A 17,216-nucleotide genomic window follows, 5' to 3' on the forward strand; every position below is an offset into this window, starting at 1 on the left:
CAAGAAAGATGATTTGCAAAGATATTGTATGTCATGTAATCTGTTTAAATAAAACTGTGTTGCATACCATCACAAATGTTGAAAATATGCACTCTAGGCCTTATCCATGCTGATGTTCTTAACAAGAGCGGCCTACAGAATTATAACAGACATCAGACAAAAGTTCTTTGCATAGAGACATGACTAACTGATTATTATTATTTTTTTGCTAACTCAAAATCCAAGTTAAAATTCATGTGTTTGAGGGACATATCTAACAAGTGTATTTTACCTAAGGTAACTAGTTTCACAAAGTTGATATTCAGCAAACCTGGTACAAATGATGTGTTAAGAGGTGATATTTATTTGGCTGATGACTAGAAAGGACAATCTACAACACAGCAATACATATAGAGGATTTATTGATACATGTAATTCCATTTTAAATAATGTGAAATAGGAAAGACAAAACATAACAAACAACTTTTTGAAAAATGTTTAACATTAAAGTACAAATTGCACACAAGGAGACAGTATCACAGAGTTACAACACTGTCACCAAAGTATCACAGAGTTACAACACTGTAACCAAACTATCACTGAGTTACAGCACTGTAACCAAAGTATACTGCCACCTTTCATCTGGTTGTGCCACTATACTGCCACCTTTTATCTGGTTGTGCAGCTATACTGCCACCTTTTATCTGGTTGTGCAACTATACTGCCACCTTTTATCAGGCTGTACCAATATACTGCCACCTTTTATCTGTCTGTACCAATATACTGCCACCTTTTATCAGGTTGTACCAATATACTGCCACCTTTTATCAGGCTGTACCAATATCCTGCCTCCTTTTATCTGGCTGTACCAATATTCTGCCACCTTTTATCAGGTTGCACCAATATACTGCCACCTTTTATCAGGCTGTACCAATATACTGCCACCTTTTATCAGGCTGTGCCACTATACTGCCACCTTTTATCAGGTTGTACCAATATACTGCCACCTTTTATCTGTCTGTACCAATATACTGCCACCTTTTATCTGGTTGTGCCAATATACTGCCACCTTTTATCTGGCTGTACCAATATACTGCCACCTTTTATCTGTCTGTACCAATATACTGTCACGTTTTATCAGGCTGTACCAATATACTGCCACCTTTTATGTATCTGTACCAATATACTGCCACCATTTATTAGGTTTTACCAATATACTGCCACCTTTTATCAGGTTGTCCCAATATACTGCCCCCTTTTATCTGTCTGTACCAATATACTGTCACCTTTTGTCAGGCTGTACCAATATACTGCCACCTTTTATCTATCTGTACCACTATACTGCCACCATTTATTAGGTTGTACCAATATACTGCCACCTTTTATCTGTCTGTACCAATATACTGCCACCTTTTATCAGGCTGTACCAATATACTGCCACCTTTTATCTATCTGTACCAATATACTGCCACCATTTATTAGGTTGTACCAATATACTGCCACCTTTTATCAGGTTGTACCAATATACTGCCACCTTTTATCTGTCTGTACCAATATACTGCCACCTTTTATCAGGCTGTACCAATATACTGCCACCTTTTATCTGGTTGGAGCACTGTACTGCGATACTGCCAGCACCTAACTGGCTACATATTTGCAGCTGTAAATTATGCAGTTGTCCTACTATCAAGCCGGTGATTTAGGAGGCAATGTAGTATTTTATTGCAAATTTGTTGAGGTAATCCAGCTTTGTCACAATCCTGCCACTTTTTCTAGGAATCAGTGGGTTGATGGTGGCACTGATACACATTAACTTAATCATAAAATAGCATACATGATTATTTTAGGCATCTACGTTCCAATACTGAACAACCATCAGGGTCACTCATCAAATATATATCCGAGTCCTGTCCAGCCCTCAAACACACAGGCTGCTTCTGTTGATGTATGATTTTGACACTAAATGGGTTCATATTGATTGTCTATCAGTCGGGGAATATAGCCTAAACATGATCTACATGCCAGGAATACACAAAGTTAATACATCCAGTTCAGTCACACGTCTAACCTGTATGTCTCTTCACTTCTTGTTTTAGACAAAATAATATCTTTTTTATATATTTTTAGCACAGTTTAGATCTAAGGTCACTTTTTTGTGAGGTCAAGGTCACTTTGCCCACTTGCCATAGCCGGGTCGTATACCACGATAGTTAATCACATCGACCACAACACCGTGTTTGAATTCATTCCACTCTCGCTTTAGTTCTTGGTGCATGTATTCATCCTGGATATTATCCTGTAATGTGAAAACAACCAATTATGTAAAACTGTATGGTAATTATGGTAAAAGAGAAAATTTTGCGTGTGGCAATGTTTGAGTTGTCATCATTTAAATTGACCATGATGTGGATATTTTTGCATTGACATTTGTTCTAAATTCTATATAATCTACGTGTCTTTAATCTCTTTTATTATTAAATAAATATTTGTGTGGCGACATTTTCGCACAAAGTTTCTCAACGCAAAAAGAAAATACAAAAATGTCCTCAATGCAGAAAGATCCTCTCCAAACTAGACCTGCTCCCGCTCTAATGTTTGATAATTACACTGCATCCTTAACAAATGCTGACACGCATAAAGTAAATGATTCCTCAGGCACTAAAATCTCATACCGGTAGATGACAACATGTGTTACAATGCTAAATAAGACACAAATAGCCTCAGATCATTTACTGGTAATAGTCTAATTTGGGAAAAAATCTTCAATTTCAATTTGAGAAGCAGTTGATAATGATTTAATTATTTGTGAGCTGCTCACACCTTCTAGAAGTTTTATTTACCTTTGATAGATCTCCAAACGTCCTCACATTTGATTGCTTGAATAACTGGATAGTCACTTCATCTAGTTCTGTAACGACATCAGATATATGTACAAGTCAAACAAGAAATCGCCATACATATCATTGTGATGCTTATCCTTGGCATCAGGCATGACAGGTTTACTATATTGTATGTAACTTCATAGAAAATCCCAAGATAATGTTCTATATATATTTTGGATCTGTGCCTTCAAGGTCAAAGCCACAGGGAGTAGGTCAAATCAATGGGATACTTGTCCAGGCCATCACTTTAAAAAGATAAATATTTAAAATGAAAGCTGTCTGGTTTGTGACTATGAACAAGGTCCATACTTTTTATGAACTGCCCAACTGGACACACCACAGCTGGTATATCACAGACAGCTGTTGATTCTGTACCACCAAGGTCACATCACGTGGTCAAAGTCAGATAACGGTAAATAGTTCTGAACGGTTCCATACTTTTAGCTGAAATTTCATAGTTGGATGTATCATGACTCATGTACTAGTATGTATTGTCAACATCAAGGTCATGGCAAGACGCCAAAGGTCAACCCTTCCAATCCATGTCCAGTTTTCTAAAACTTCAAAAAATTATTCATATTTTTATTTAGTATACTTGGTTTGATTATGCCATTTGTATGTTGGTATCAAACAGAACATACCCCTGGTAATCTCCTTTGATATGGCTGGTGTGATATGTGCAACACAAGTGGTAGATATGAACTTACCTTCAATTCTCTCTGGTTTCATTTTGTGTGTAACAGGAGCGAGACGGGCCCAGTTTATTATGAACAAACTACCACCGGCTCGCTACCTTTTCCTCACAACCCAGGTTCAAACTGGGTAGCTTTTTTCTGCTGGTGAAGGTAATAACTCAACTCCGGGATGTGATACAATAACAGTATTTATCAACAGAGATACATGAAGCAATGGAACATGAACAATACAGGCCTAGATGAGAACACATAAACCCCTAACAAGTTGCCGAGACGACCCACCCAACCCTACATAGTACTAGGCTACTAGGCTAACATCCACCCGACATTCCCAACCTTATCTATCTATACATGAACTATCTTAAATCCGCTATTCTTACATTACAGTACCTACTATCCCTACAGAAGTCTATGGCAGTCGTAGCAGGAAACCAATCCTTCACTCGGCGCTAAAACCGAAAGTAACACGTACCCCACTATATAGCAACATTCACAATACAAAACTCTCGACCAATGAAAACATAGTGCTGTCGCAGACACAGGCAGAGACAGAAAAGCATGAAATCACAGACAGGTAAACTGACAACACCCAGCACTGGACTGGTACACGTGGACAGGACACCACAACAGACAGAGGTCGGGTGACACCAGTGCACCCTGGCCTCCATGTAGTACAGTAACTACACTACATGACCCCTGTCTGACACATAGAACACATAGACTATATACAACAAGAATCCCCCCGCTACATGTGTAACATTAGTGGTAGATATGAACTTACCTTCGATTTTCTCTGGTTTCATTATGTGTAACATTAGTGGTAGATATGAACTTACCTTCAACTCTCTCTGGTTTTATTATGTGTAACATTAGTTATAGATATGAACTTACCTTCGATTCTCTCTGGTTTTATTATGTGTAACATTAGTGGTAGATATGAACTTACCTTCGATTTTCTCTGGTTTCATTATGTGTAACATTAGTGATAGATATAAACTTACCTTCGATTCTCTCTGGTTTTATTATGTGTAACATTAGTGGTAGATATGAACTTACCTTCGACTCTCTCTGGTTTTATTATGCCCAGCTGTACATTGGTAGCTGTCACTATAGAGCAGGTGATTGGTTCATCAAGGAGAATGCTTAGCTCAGCAAATGACTCCGAGTCATTCAGCTTCCCCATCACTACCTGTTTGGTTCTCCTCTCCTGTATCAAGTAAGGATTTATCTATTGTTATATACAACCCTCAGGCAAGGTTTAGGACCATAATACATAAAAACCTCTTATTGACTAAAACCTGATTAACTAACATGTCTGATTGACAATATTCATATAAACTAACATATCTAATTGATTTAACCTGATAAACTAATACCTTTGATTGACTAAGACCTTATTAACATGTCTTATTGACTAAAACCTTATTAACATGTCTTATTGACTAAAATCTGATAAACTAACACCTCTTACTGACTAAAACCATGATTAACTGATAGATCTGATAAACTAACACCTCTAACTGAATAAAACCATGCTTAATTGATAGATCTGATAAACTAGCACCTCTAACTGACTAAAGCCATGATAAACTGATAGATCTGATAAACTGACACCTCTAACTGACTAAAGCCATGTTTAGCCGATAGATCTGATAAACTAACACCTCTAACTGACTAAAGCCATGTTTAACCGATAGATCTGATAAACTAACACCTCTAACTGAATAAAACCATGCTTAACTGATAGATCTGATAAATTAATACCTCTAACTGACTAAAACCATGATTAACTGATAGATCTGATAAACTAACACCTCTAACTGACTAAAACTATGATTAACTGATAGATCTGATAAGTTAACACCTCTAACTGACTAAAGCCATGTTTAACCGATAGATCTGATAAACTAATACCTCTAACTGAATAAAACCATGATTAACTGATACATCTAATAAACTAACACCTCTAACTGACTAAAGCCATGTTTAACTGATAGATCTGATAAACTAACACCTCTGACTAAAACCATGATTAACTGATAGATCTGATAAGTTAACACCTCTAACTGACTAAAGCCATGTTTAACTGATAGATCTGATAAACTAACACCTCTAACTGACTAAAACTATGATTAACTGATAGATCTGATAAACTAACACCTCTAACTGACTAAAGCCATGTTTAACTGATACATCTGATAAACTAATACCTCTAACTGAATAAAACCATGTTTAACTGATAGATCTGATAAACTAATACCTTTGATTGACTAAAAACATGATTAACTGATAGATCTGATAAACTAATACCTCTAACTGAATAAAACCATGTTTAACTGATAGATCTGATAAACTAACACCTCTAACTGACTAAAGCCATGTTTAACTGATACATCTGATAAACTAATACCTCTGACTGACTACAGCCATGATTAACTGATACATCTGATAAACTAATACCTCTGACTGACTTAAACCTGATTAGCTAACTAAAGGTTTATGCAGATGAATTTGTGTTAGAGACAAAAAGATTTTTTAATAAAAACATTTTAGAAGTAAAAACATCCTTTTCATGCACATGTATATAACTTTCATGCTCCTGCAATCCACCCGTGGACATAACGTCATAATTACGTCATAACAGCATCAATGTACCATAAAAAGAAGGTTGTTATTTTATGAGACATTTTCACTGGTTTGTTGGATATGCAGATTCACTTTAGGTTACTCTAGATACTATGAAAAAAATCACTCTTTGAAAAGTGACCTGTATAATGATGCATTTAATTTTTGGTAAAAAAAATAATGAAATAACTTAAAATCCTTTCGGTAAAATAAAGTGGCTGTAAAATAGACTTACCCTTTTGGCATGTTTCTCTGACATGACTTCTACTTGTCTGAGGACGTGGCATTCCCCTGACTTAATAAACCCTATGTATGGGGCCTTGTACCCTTCACTGGCAAGTACTGGAACAGAAAACAGGTATCTGTCATCATAAAGCTTCATGATACTGTGTTTAAGTTGAGTGTGAAAACCTATATTATATCTCCAAAAGCTTTAAAGCTAAGATTTGTGTTTTCTAAACACAAAGGAAGACGCCATGCTCATTACACCAGGTACACGTTACCCACACTACCCTAGAACTGTACTCATTATTCACACTACCCTAGACCTGTACTCATTATTCACACTACCCTAGAACTGTACTCATTACTCACACTACCCTAGAACTGTACTCATTACTCACACTACCCTAGAACTGTACTCGTTACCCACACTACCCTAGAATTATACTCATTACCCACACTACCCTAGAACTGTACTCATTACCCACACTACCCTAGAACTGTACTCATTACTCACAGTACCCTAGAACTGTACTCGTTACCCACACTACCCTAGAACTGTACTCATTACCCACACTACCCTAGAACTGTACTCATTACCCACACTACCCTAGAACTGTACTCGTTACCCACACTACCCTAGAACTGTACTCATTACCCACACTACCCTAGAACTGTACTCATTACTCACACTACCCTAGAGCTGTACTCGTTACCGACACTACCCTAGAACTGTACTCGTTACCCACACTACCCTAGAACTGTACTCATTACCCACACTACCCTAGAACTGTACTCATTACCCACACTACCCTAGAACTGTACTCGTTACCCACACTACCCTAGAACTGTACTCATTACCCACACTACCCTAGAACTGTACTCATTATTCACACTACCCTAGAACTGTACTCATTATTCACATTACCCTAGAACTGTACTCATTACCCACACTCCCCTAGAACTGTACTCGTTACCCCCACTACCCTAGAACTGTACTCGTTAGCCACACTACCCTAGAACTGTACTCGTTAGCCACACTACCCTAGAACTGTACTGGTTACCCACACTACCCTAGAACTTTACTCGTTACCCACACTACCCTAGCACTGTAATCGTTACCCACACTACCCTAGAACTACTCGTTACCCACACTACCCTAGAACTGAACTCATTACCCACACTACCCTAGAACTGGACTCGTTACCCACACTACCCTAGAACTACTCGTTACCCACACTACCCTAGAATTATACTCATTACCCACAATACACTAGAACTGTACTCATTATTCACACTACCCTAGAACTGTACTCAATACCTACACTACCCTAGAACTGTACTCATTACCCACACTACCCTAGAACTGAACTCATTACCCACACTACCCTAGAAATGTACTCGTTACCCACACTACCCGAGAACTGTACTCATTACCCACACTACCCTAGAAATGTACTCGTTACCCACACTACCCTTGAACTGTACTCGTTACCCACACTCCCCTAGAACTGTACTCATTCCCCACCCTCCCCTAGAACTGTACTCGTTACCCATACTACCCTAGAACTGTACTCAATACTCACACTACCCTAGAACTGTACCCATTACCCACACTACCCTAGAACTGGACTCGTTACCCACACTACCCTAGCACTGTAATCGTTACCCACACTACCCTAGAACTACTCGTTACCCACACTACCCTAGAATTATACTCATTACCCACAATACACTAGAACTGTACTCATTATTCACATTACCCTAGAACTGTACTCATTACCCACACTCCCCTAGAACTGTACTCGTTACCCACACTCCCCTAGAACTGTACTCATTCCCCACCCTCCCCTAGAACTGTACTCGTTACCCCCACTACCCTAGAACTGTACTCGTTACCCACACTACCCTAGAACTGTGTACTTACTGGTGTTTGGAGGACACGATATCCACTCGATTAATTCAGCCACCTGTAAGAGAGGTTGGCGAGGCCAGAGTTTGTACTGGCCACATGATAACAGGAGGTTCACCTTCTCTGTGTGCTCCCTCTGTTTGATTTGCTGTAAATAAACGACAACTCCATATAGTGAACCAATTACAGGCGTTTCATAAAGGACATTACTTATCAACTTATTTACTTTGTATTATGAATGTTTTATGTATATCAGGCATACTTATACAAGAGGTGGTCAATAAAAGTAACTTGGGTATGTTACAGTGAACATCTCTTTTTAATGAATATCTATGTATTACAGACATCCCTGTATAATTAACCTAATCACTGTATAGTGAATATATCTGTACAAAAATTATCTGTGGAAAGGAAAATCTTTGTACATTAAATAACTCTGTATAGTTAAAATCTCTGTATCGGAAACATCTTTGTATAACCATGGAATTAGATTTTAAAATTTGCTATCTAAGCCTGTGGTATAACATGATCTTTGTATAGTGAATATCTACAATGATAAACATTCCAGTAGAGAAATCATCCCTATATAGAATATCGTTATATATATATATATATTATAGTGACCAGCTCTAGTTAACATCTGTATATAACAATAATATCTGTATAGTGAATATCCACAATGATAAACATTCCAGTAGAGAAATCATCCCTGTATAGAATATCGTTTTATATATATATATATTATAGTGACCAGCTCTAGTTAACATCTGTATATAACAATAATATCTGTATAGTGAATATCTACAATGATAAACATTCCAGTAGAGAAATCATCCCTGTATAGAATATCGTTTTATATATATATATATAGTGACCAGCTCTAATTAACATCTGTATATAACAATAATATCTGTATAGTGAATATCTACAATGATAAACATTCCAGTAGAGAAATCATCCCTATATAGAATATCGTTTTATATATATATATATAGTGACCAGCTCTAGTAAACATTTGTATAAATATTGTCTGTATAGAACAAACATCTCAGTACATTTATAATAATATGTCTAGTTGACAACTTTGTATCTTGACAAACTCTAGTAAACATCTGTATATAACAATAATATCTGTATAGTGAATAACTTAACTTAATGTATAGTGACCAGCTCTAGTTAACATCTGTTTATATATTGTCTGTATATAATAATCATCTCTGTATAATAATATCTGTATAGTGAATAACTTAACTTAATGTTTATTGACTAACTCTAGTAAACATCTGTATAAATATTGTCTGTATACAATGTATTACAATTATCTCTATATAATAAGCATCTCTATTCTAACAATCATCTCTGTATATAGATGTATTACAATCATCTCTGTATATAGATGTACATCAGTCAGGAAATGAAGGAGGATTCACCTGTACAGGATTTGCTTTAGTTTAAAACAAATAGTAATTAGTACGGTATTCAATGAAAGACTCACCTCAATGATCCGGTTATAATCTTACCTCAATGATCCGGTTATAATCTTACCTCAATGATCCGGTTATAATCTTACCTCAATGATCCGGTTATAATCTTACCTCAATGATCCGGTTATAATCTTACCTCAATGATCCGGTTATAATCTTACCTCAATGATCCGGTTATAATCTTACCTCAATGATCCGGTTATAATCTTACCTCAATGATCCGGTTATAATCTTACCTCAATGATCCGGTTATAATCTTACCTCAATGATCCGGTTATAATCTGCTGAGGAAATCTTCATGAATTCACAATTAGGTTCATTGGTTATAACACTAAAAGGTCTAAAAATAATAGAAAAATACATATTTATTTAAAGTCAATACTTTTAAAAAGTTTTACCAAACAGATAATTAAATGACTTTATCATCAGCTATATTTGTGTAAGTTGACTATATCATGTAGAAAGTCACATGGGTAAATGTTGACTCGTTTGTATGCTGGTGAATTAATTTGAATTTATATTTGTATAATTAGTTGGCCATATTATATTGAAGTCACATAGGTACATAAATCTACTCTATTACATATTAAACATTTTGAAGAGCCAAACTGATAAAATTTTCACATTAATGTTTTTCACTTCTACAGCATAACACAATGACTTTGTGTGACGGTAATCAAAAGCAGCTTACTTATTGCCTTGCTCATCTTTCTCATGTTTCCTCAGTGTCCCGAACACATCTCCTTGTCCAAGCTGTAAAGACATACACAATTAGAGTAAGATCCCTAGAATCTAACATTTGTTAGGTAACATTACAGTGAAAACCTAAATAACTTTTGAAGAAAATTCTGTTGGGATTTCCAGTGTTCCCAAAACACCTTATGAGTTTTTTTTTTATCCACAAAACAGTTGATTCCCCCCCCCCCCCCCCCCCGCCATTTTTCCATCCTCGACACTCAAGGGGTAACGCTCATTTTCACTCTCTGCACCCCTGGAATAGAAGGCTCTGTTGTTTTCCACCTTTTGGATGAGACGATTGGTCAGTTTTGTTTACCCGAGGCTAATCGAATAGCTAGCCGTGTGCCTTCAATTTTGCTGCAACAGATTCCAAGGTTGCAGAGAGCGTATACCCCTGGAGTATCGAGGATGGCATTTTTCATGAACTTTTTAACTATGGACCTGGGGTTACAAAATATTGTAAATCTATCAAGACAAATATACTTCCAAATCTATAATCCCAGGGAACATCAAATTGAAATTCATCACAGATTAACCATGACATGGGTCCCAGTGACTGTCAATGACTCACTAGTAGCGCCCCATCCGATTCTGTCTTGCGTGACCTGGGTGAGCCTGGCTGTCCTTTCTCGTTGACATTTACCATGTCATCCAGGTAAGGGTGGCTGGTCGGTGATACTGTCCCTCGCAGGACCATGTACACGCTGGTGTTACCGAACACTGCAATCACAACGAGCACAAATATCAACAGGGTTTTCTGTTAAACGATGTATCCAAGCTGAAGGATGCAATGCTTTTGGCAGCAGCTTTAGTTTTGTTTGTAATTTTGTTTGTTTATGTCTTACTTTAACCATTGTAGTGCTATCAATAACAGCTAGTATTTCATAATTTATCATATTCATGTTCTTATTGACAAATTAGTTCAAATATTATTGATACATCAGCAAAATGGGAGTTAACTTGACACAACACAAAACAGACACATGTACCACGGGACCTGTTTGACATTCACACCTGAAAACCCTGGATCCTTCCACTGTTCACACACCGCCACAACACACAACTCCTTCAGGACAGTGGACGGGAATTTATCTTGGAAAAACTCAATTGTTTTCAAGATGGAAAACATTTTGTCATTTTCTGAAGCTGTCCTTTCAAATGGCCTGCACAAAAAAACATACATTTGTAAAGTGAAGATTTACTTGTATAGATACCATAGGTTCTAGCCTCGCCTGTCATTACACCTATAAGAGAGACAAGGCTAGTACCTGTCTAGATACTCAAGAAATACAGAAAAATACTTTTAACCACATTCAACTACATTATTTCTTGTGGATAATGATTATTTTAAATGCTTTCTATTGGGATATCATTTCACTCTCTATCACTAATATTGGAAAACTTCTCATACAGTATGAAAATTGTAGTTAATTTGACTGAAAACAATGGCATATTACATCTACAATCTCTAATTGTTTATCATCAAAATCAAATTATCTCTTTTTATTTATTTTTCTTTTAATCGTGATAAAATTAGTGTTTCACTCACAATTTTTTCAGAAGTTTCCGAAGTGTTCTCATGTTCGATCTATAAATAGCCTCCGGGTGCTCACTCTGACGCTGTTTGTGCAACAAGGGGAGATAATCTCTAATGTCATATGTAATTTCGTCTATAGGGTACTGTTTCCTGGCTATGGTCTTATCTGCTTCTGTTGTTTTTCCTACAGATGGCCATGAAATAAAATCATTGTTGGAAAGTGTACGTATGTCAAATTATATTCTTTACAAATAGGTCTTAGGTAATATTCACCTGTACTTGTAGTGTTATCGCGGGAGGGCTTTTTCAAATTCTGCAAACATTATTCCACAATTTCTCAAATCTTTTATCATATCATTTTCTCACCAAAATGTTTAAACTTTTCTGTGTATTTCCTTTCCTTAAACATATTCATCAAATAGTATTTTAAGTTGTCATTCCTGAATCATTTATAACGCCCTTGTATTTTTTAGGAGAACCATTCCTATATAATCAATCATTTATAACGCCCTTGTTTTTTTTAGGAGAACCATTCCTATATAATCAATCATTTATAATGCCCTTGTTTTTTTTAGGAGAACCATTCCTATATAATCCGTCTGATTTACCTGTTGCTCTGTAAGTGACAGTTGATAATGTTGACTTTTGCTGTTCACTGAAATATAATATATCTGGTTTACAAACCATCAAATCTTTTACAGAATATAAACAAAACATTTATAACATTGTTGAACATTTCCGTGTCAGTCACTTTAATCAAGAAAAGACTTTGAGGTTTCAGATAGCCAGCATTTAATAACTGTATGACCAAACACTCGTGTTGAATCCTTGATTAAATAAAGATAGAGAGTTTGTAGAGTTTGTTAGAACAAAATCTGACTGCAATACAATTATTCTTTGAAAAAACAGACATTAAATGTTTCAAAAGATGCTTGGTTTACTTTTTTCCAAGAAAACAAAGAGTATATTTTCTTGGCTATTTACATGTATACATTTTCATTGACCATCCTGAATAATAATAATAACATTTATTCAGGTAAAATAGGCATGTTATTACAAGATATCACAATATAGAATAAAATATATAATTAAAATCACATAGCAGCCTGTAAATAAAAAAGAGTATTTTGTATTAAGACTGAGAATAATGATAGATTTGACCTAATAAAAGGTTTTTAATTCAATCATTGACATTGAATGCAATCAGGATAGGTTATAAATTTAGAAAACAGAACATTTAGAGAAACAATCACACCAGTAACTTATTCGGACAAAAACCTCCCATTAAGTATATTTGTAATGATTGATATATACTTACAGTCTTTTGGCAGCATGGATGGGAAAACCAGCTTTTTTCTCTGGTTTGACAAACATGTGGTGATAACTCTTCATGAATACATCGTGTGCATCCTCAGATGATTCTCTGTAGTCTCTGAAATGTATTTTTCAAATTAGAATTAGGTATAAAAGCATATTATGAAAAAGGTGTTAACTAAAGGGGGACACTGAAGTAAATTATTTAGATTTAGTATCAGAACAACTCCTAGATCAGTATAAACATTGAACCAACTCATTCTATATTCCGCAATATACGAGATCCTGATTAATTAATGAAGTAGAACTAATTTTCGTAATCAACTAAAATTTAATTTTTCTTGATAATGATCAGAAAACAGGAAAATAAGTGACTGTCAGCTTATTCCGATATCTCATTTGAAAATTTGTGGAGTATAACATATAGATAGATAGATAGATATAGACTTAGATAGCAATCTAATTCCATGATTTTGATCAGGATTTTACATATGTTATGAAGGTTTTACCTATGAAGCTTCGTTTGTGAGCGAGCTTTGCAGGCTTTGAATATGCATTAAATGGAGTGTAGATCTTCAAATTAACTATTTTCAGTAAGTGAATAATAATAAGATTATACTATGTACATCACTTCATAAAATATCACCTTACCTTCCTTTCAGTCCTTCTAAATTATTCAGCCATCTCAGTTTTTCATAATCAATTGTTGGAGGCTTTCCATTACGGTTTGGCACTATAAAACAGGAAAAGTTAAGAGAATAAATACTTATAAGTAAGAATCTGTCTTCAAATCATGAATCGTGAACAATGATAATTAAGAAACATGGACTGATGTTAGCGAAATGAATGTATCTTTAACAGAAACTGCTAAATTTTATCAGCATCTGACGGTCAACGTTTTACATTTACAATAGGCCATACGTGCATTAGATTTACTATCGGGAAATATAACAACTAACAGCTTAATCAGCTAATCATTATATTCAGGGACGTATTATACGTCTCTGTTATATATAGCTGCTAAAAAATAACTTACAGTTGCTCTTTTTACTTTTGGTATGATCTCGTCCCCAGGCTGGACGCCCGAGTGTTTCCTCAAGTTTTACAAGCGCCATACTTGTATCCTTATTATCTTAGATTGCGGGTTGTTTTTGTTCAATTAATTCTTAGCGGGCACCTGTTCATGTCACCGCCATATTGTTTACATTTGTAACACAGCTGAGCAACGGACCGTAGTTTCGTATTTAGTCTGTCGAGTTCTTGTAAATAATAGTAATATAACGTATAACTGGCAAATATACAACAGAACTGGTTTGTTTTGAATACTAAATTAATAAATTGTTAAAATAGTGGTAATGTATGTATTGATAATAAGATTAAGATCTAGCTTTACTTTATTTTTAAACATGGCCGAATTTCCTGACTTGGGAAAACACTGCAGTGTACAATTTTGTAAACAAATAGGTAAAACCTCTCATTCCATGTTAATTCGCAATTTCAGATATTCACAAGTATTGTTCAATCCCTAATTGTTGCATAATAATGCAATATTGGCATAAAGGCAAACAGAAACTGAAGGCGATGTTAGGTCTAACAAGACTCATGTGGTCTGGCAAATTAGCAGACGACGTCGATTTATGCATTTGACTGGGCAAACTTTCGGATGACATTAGTGTATGCAGAGACATATATATTATGATAAGTGTTATAATGAAGGAAAAGTGTTATTAAACCTCTTTTATTTCTGTTATTTTAGCACGTTTCTTAATTTTATAATATCAACCACTACAACAAGTGAGGGGTTGCGATATTCACTAACCAAAAATAGTTTTGAAAGGAAGTGTTTCTTTTCTTGTTTAGTTTATGACATATATCATAAATTGTTGGTTTCAGATTTTCTTCCCTTTGACTGTGATGGATGTGGAAAATCATTTTGGTAAGAATGTGATAATACATAGTTGTAAGTTATATGCTTTTCAATACTATTACAACACTAACAAGTTCAGTGTACCTTACACTATAATGCTATACACCATTGGAACAGATTTTTTTTAAAGATCATCAAAATGATTTGTGCATTAAAAAGCATAGATAGAAGAAAGTGTAAATAACAGTAAGTGCTAATTTTGATAATGTATGCATAAATGCGAGTCTTGGTAATGTTTTCATGAAGAAAATTTCACTATATACATGTAATAGCTTCTCTTTGTTCTTTGTAGTGTTGATCACAAGTTTCCCGACGATCACAAATGCGACCAGGTATTTATCATCCTGTGTTAGACTACATTGTGTATATTTCTCATAATTTTTATGTTGAAATATAGTATGAAATTGTTTAATTAACAAACTGTAAATTATATTAGTAGGGTTACATAACATAATGTTAATGCGAATACAGTTATATTTCCTGATTTCCCTTGTGATAATTATGTTCCTGGGAGTAAAACTAAACCATAGGAGATGATTCTAACACATGCAATTTCATTACTTTGAAGACAAATTAGCAATGATGTATTTGGATGTAGATACCATTAATTTGGTTAAGGTCTACAACAGAAATTTAACATGTATTTGTACTAAGAGGAAATATTTTTACGATATGATTACAAAGTGTATAAGGTGAGCATACAACTTTTTAATGTTTTTAACCCCTTCTCTCTTCTAGTAGTGTACCAAAAAAAAGTTTGAGTATTTCAATGATTAAATTGCTTCAAGTTTTATCAATAAAATGTTGTTTCCCTTGTGAACAAACATAAGAGCAGCCAGCTGTACGAGACTAAGTGGGGATAGAAATAATTTTGCATATTTTGTGTGTGTGTTATAGGTGAACATAAACACAGCTACAGGAGACTACACTGGGGATAGAAGCTATAGTTGTACATTTGAAGGATGCCAGGGACGAGAATTAATGAAAGTTACCTGCGTACAATGTCAGAAAAACTTTTGTCTAAGGTAAATTACATATCTATTGTTGTCTAAAAGTCCTTGTTTTGGTGAAGAAACATGGATGGTGCACCTTTACAATATGTTCTCAAATAAAGGTTTTGTTAAACTTGAAGTATTTTCCACCTGACCATTAGTTGCCTGGCAGGGAACTCAGATTTACGCTTATTTGAAATAAAGATATTTTTTAGCTCACCTGGCCCGAAAGGCCAAGTGAGCTTATGCCATGGCGCAGCGTCCGTCGTCCGTCAACTTTTCCCTTTAACACGCTACTAGTCCTTAATGGCACATAGGATTTAGACAAAATTTGGTCTGAGGCATCATTGGCGAAAGGGTTTTCACTTTTGTATAAAAGGAGGGTATGGCCCCCCTGGGGGCAGAGGGGCGGGGCCAAATAGGGTGAAAGTAGGTAAATCTTCAAAAATCTTCTCACCAATAGAAGGATTTTGACCAAATTTGGTCTGAGGCATCATTGGCCAAAAGGTTTTGTATAAACGGAGGGTATGGCCCCCCTGGGGGCAGAGGGGCGGGGCCAAATAGGGGGAAAGTAGGTAAATCTTCAAAAATCTTCTCAACCAATAGAAGGATTTTGTCCAAATTTGTTCTAGAGTATCCTTGGACAAAGGGGCCTCAAGTTTGTATAAACGAAGGGAGTGGCCCCCCTTGGGGCAGAGGGTGGGGCCCAATAGGGGAAATAGAGGAAAAGTTTTCTCCTTCTCTACAAGTGAAGGGATTTAAACCAAATGCAGCCTGAAGGATGCTTAGGGATAAAAGAATCAATTTTGTATAAACTGAAGTGTGTGGACCCCCTCCTTTGGGGCAGAGGGGTAGGGCCCATTTGGGGAAATAGAGGAAAACATTAAAGATCCTTCTACACCCCCCCCC

At 35.7% G+C, this 17,216-nt stretch overlaps 2 protein-coding genes across 9 annotated transcripts in view; one reads left to right on the plus strand and one right to left on the minus strand.

Moving 5' to 3' along the window:
- Positions 1-387: 387 nt before the first annotated feature.
- Positions 388-14,590, minus strand: LOC110463340 (cyclic nucleotide-binding domain-containing protein 1-like). Of its 8 annotated transcripts, none has more exons than XR_002464378.1 (15): positions 14,425-14,590; positions 14,040-14,121; positions 13,393-13,506; positions 12,683-12,729; positions 12,087-12,258; positions 11,552-11,700; positions 11,109-11,257; positions 10,491-10,552; positions 10,061-10,139; positions 8,331-8,463; positions 6,417-6,523; positions 4,613-4,763; positions 2,820-2,887; positions 1,390-2,275; positions 388-1,141 (listed from the first exon to the last, which is right to left on the minus strand). XR_002464378.1 is itself a non-coding variant. In XM_021517849.1 (14 exons), the coding sequence occupies exons 1-14, from the start codon at positions 14,501-14,503 to the stop codon at positions 2,147-2,149; spliced, it is 1,521 nt and encodes a 506-aa protein (XP_021373524.1). In that variant the 5' UTR covers positions 14,504-14,590; the 3' UTR covers positions 1,278-2,146. The 8 variants fall into 8 exon arrangements, 1 of the variants encoding a protein (XP_021373524.1); XR_002464377.1 differs by having other exon boundaries at positions 388-1,017; positions 1,359-2,275; XR_002464379.1 differs by lacking the exon at positions 388-1,141 and adding an exon at positions 1,230-1,265 and having other exon boundaries at positions 1,359-2,275.
- A 195-nt stretch (positions 14,591-14,785) lies between these two features.
- The window catches only part of LOC110463330 (AN1-type zinc finger protein 1-like), an 11,141-nt gene continuing 8,710 nt past the window's right edge, over positions 14,786-17,216 (plus strand). The window contains exons 1-4 of the mRNA XM_021517835.1: positions 14,786-14,852; positions 15,282-15,324; positions 15,608-15,647; positions 16,213-16,340. Of these exons, the coding sequence (XP_021373510.1) occupies positions 14,795-14,852; positions 15,282-15,324; positions 15,608-15,647; positions 16,213-16,340 (269 nt within the window). The 5' untranslated portion in view covers positions 14,786-14,794. The remainder of the gene's footprint in view (positions 14,853-15,281; positions 15,325-15,607; positions 15,648-16,212; positions 16,341-17,216) is intronic.

The sequence above is a fragment of the Mizuhopecten yessoensis genome, unplaced genomic scaffold (genome assembly GCF_002113885.1).
Source record: "Mizuhopecten yessoensis strain PY_sf001 unplaced genomic scaffold, ASM211388v2 scaffold10889, whole genome shotgun sequence".
Taxonomy (NCBI): Eukaryota; Metazoa; Mollusca; class Bivalvia; order Pectinida; family Pectinidae; genus Mizuhopecten; species Mizuhopecten yessoensis.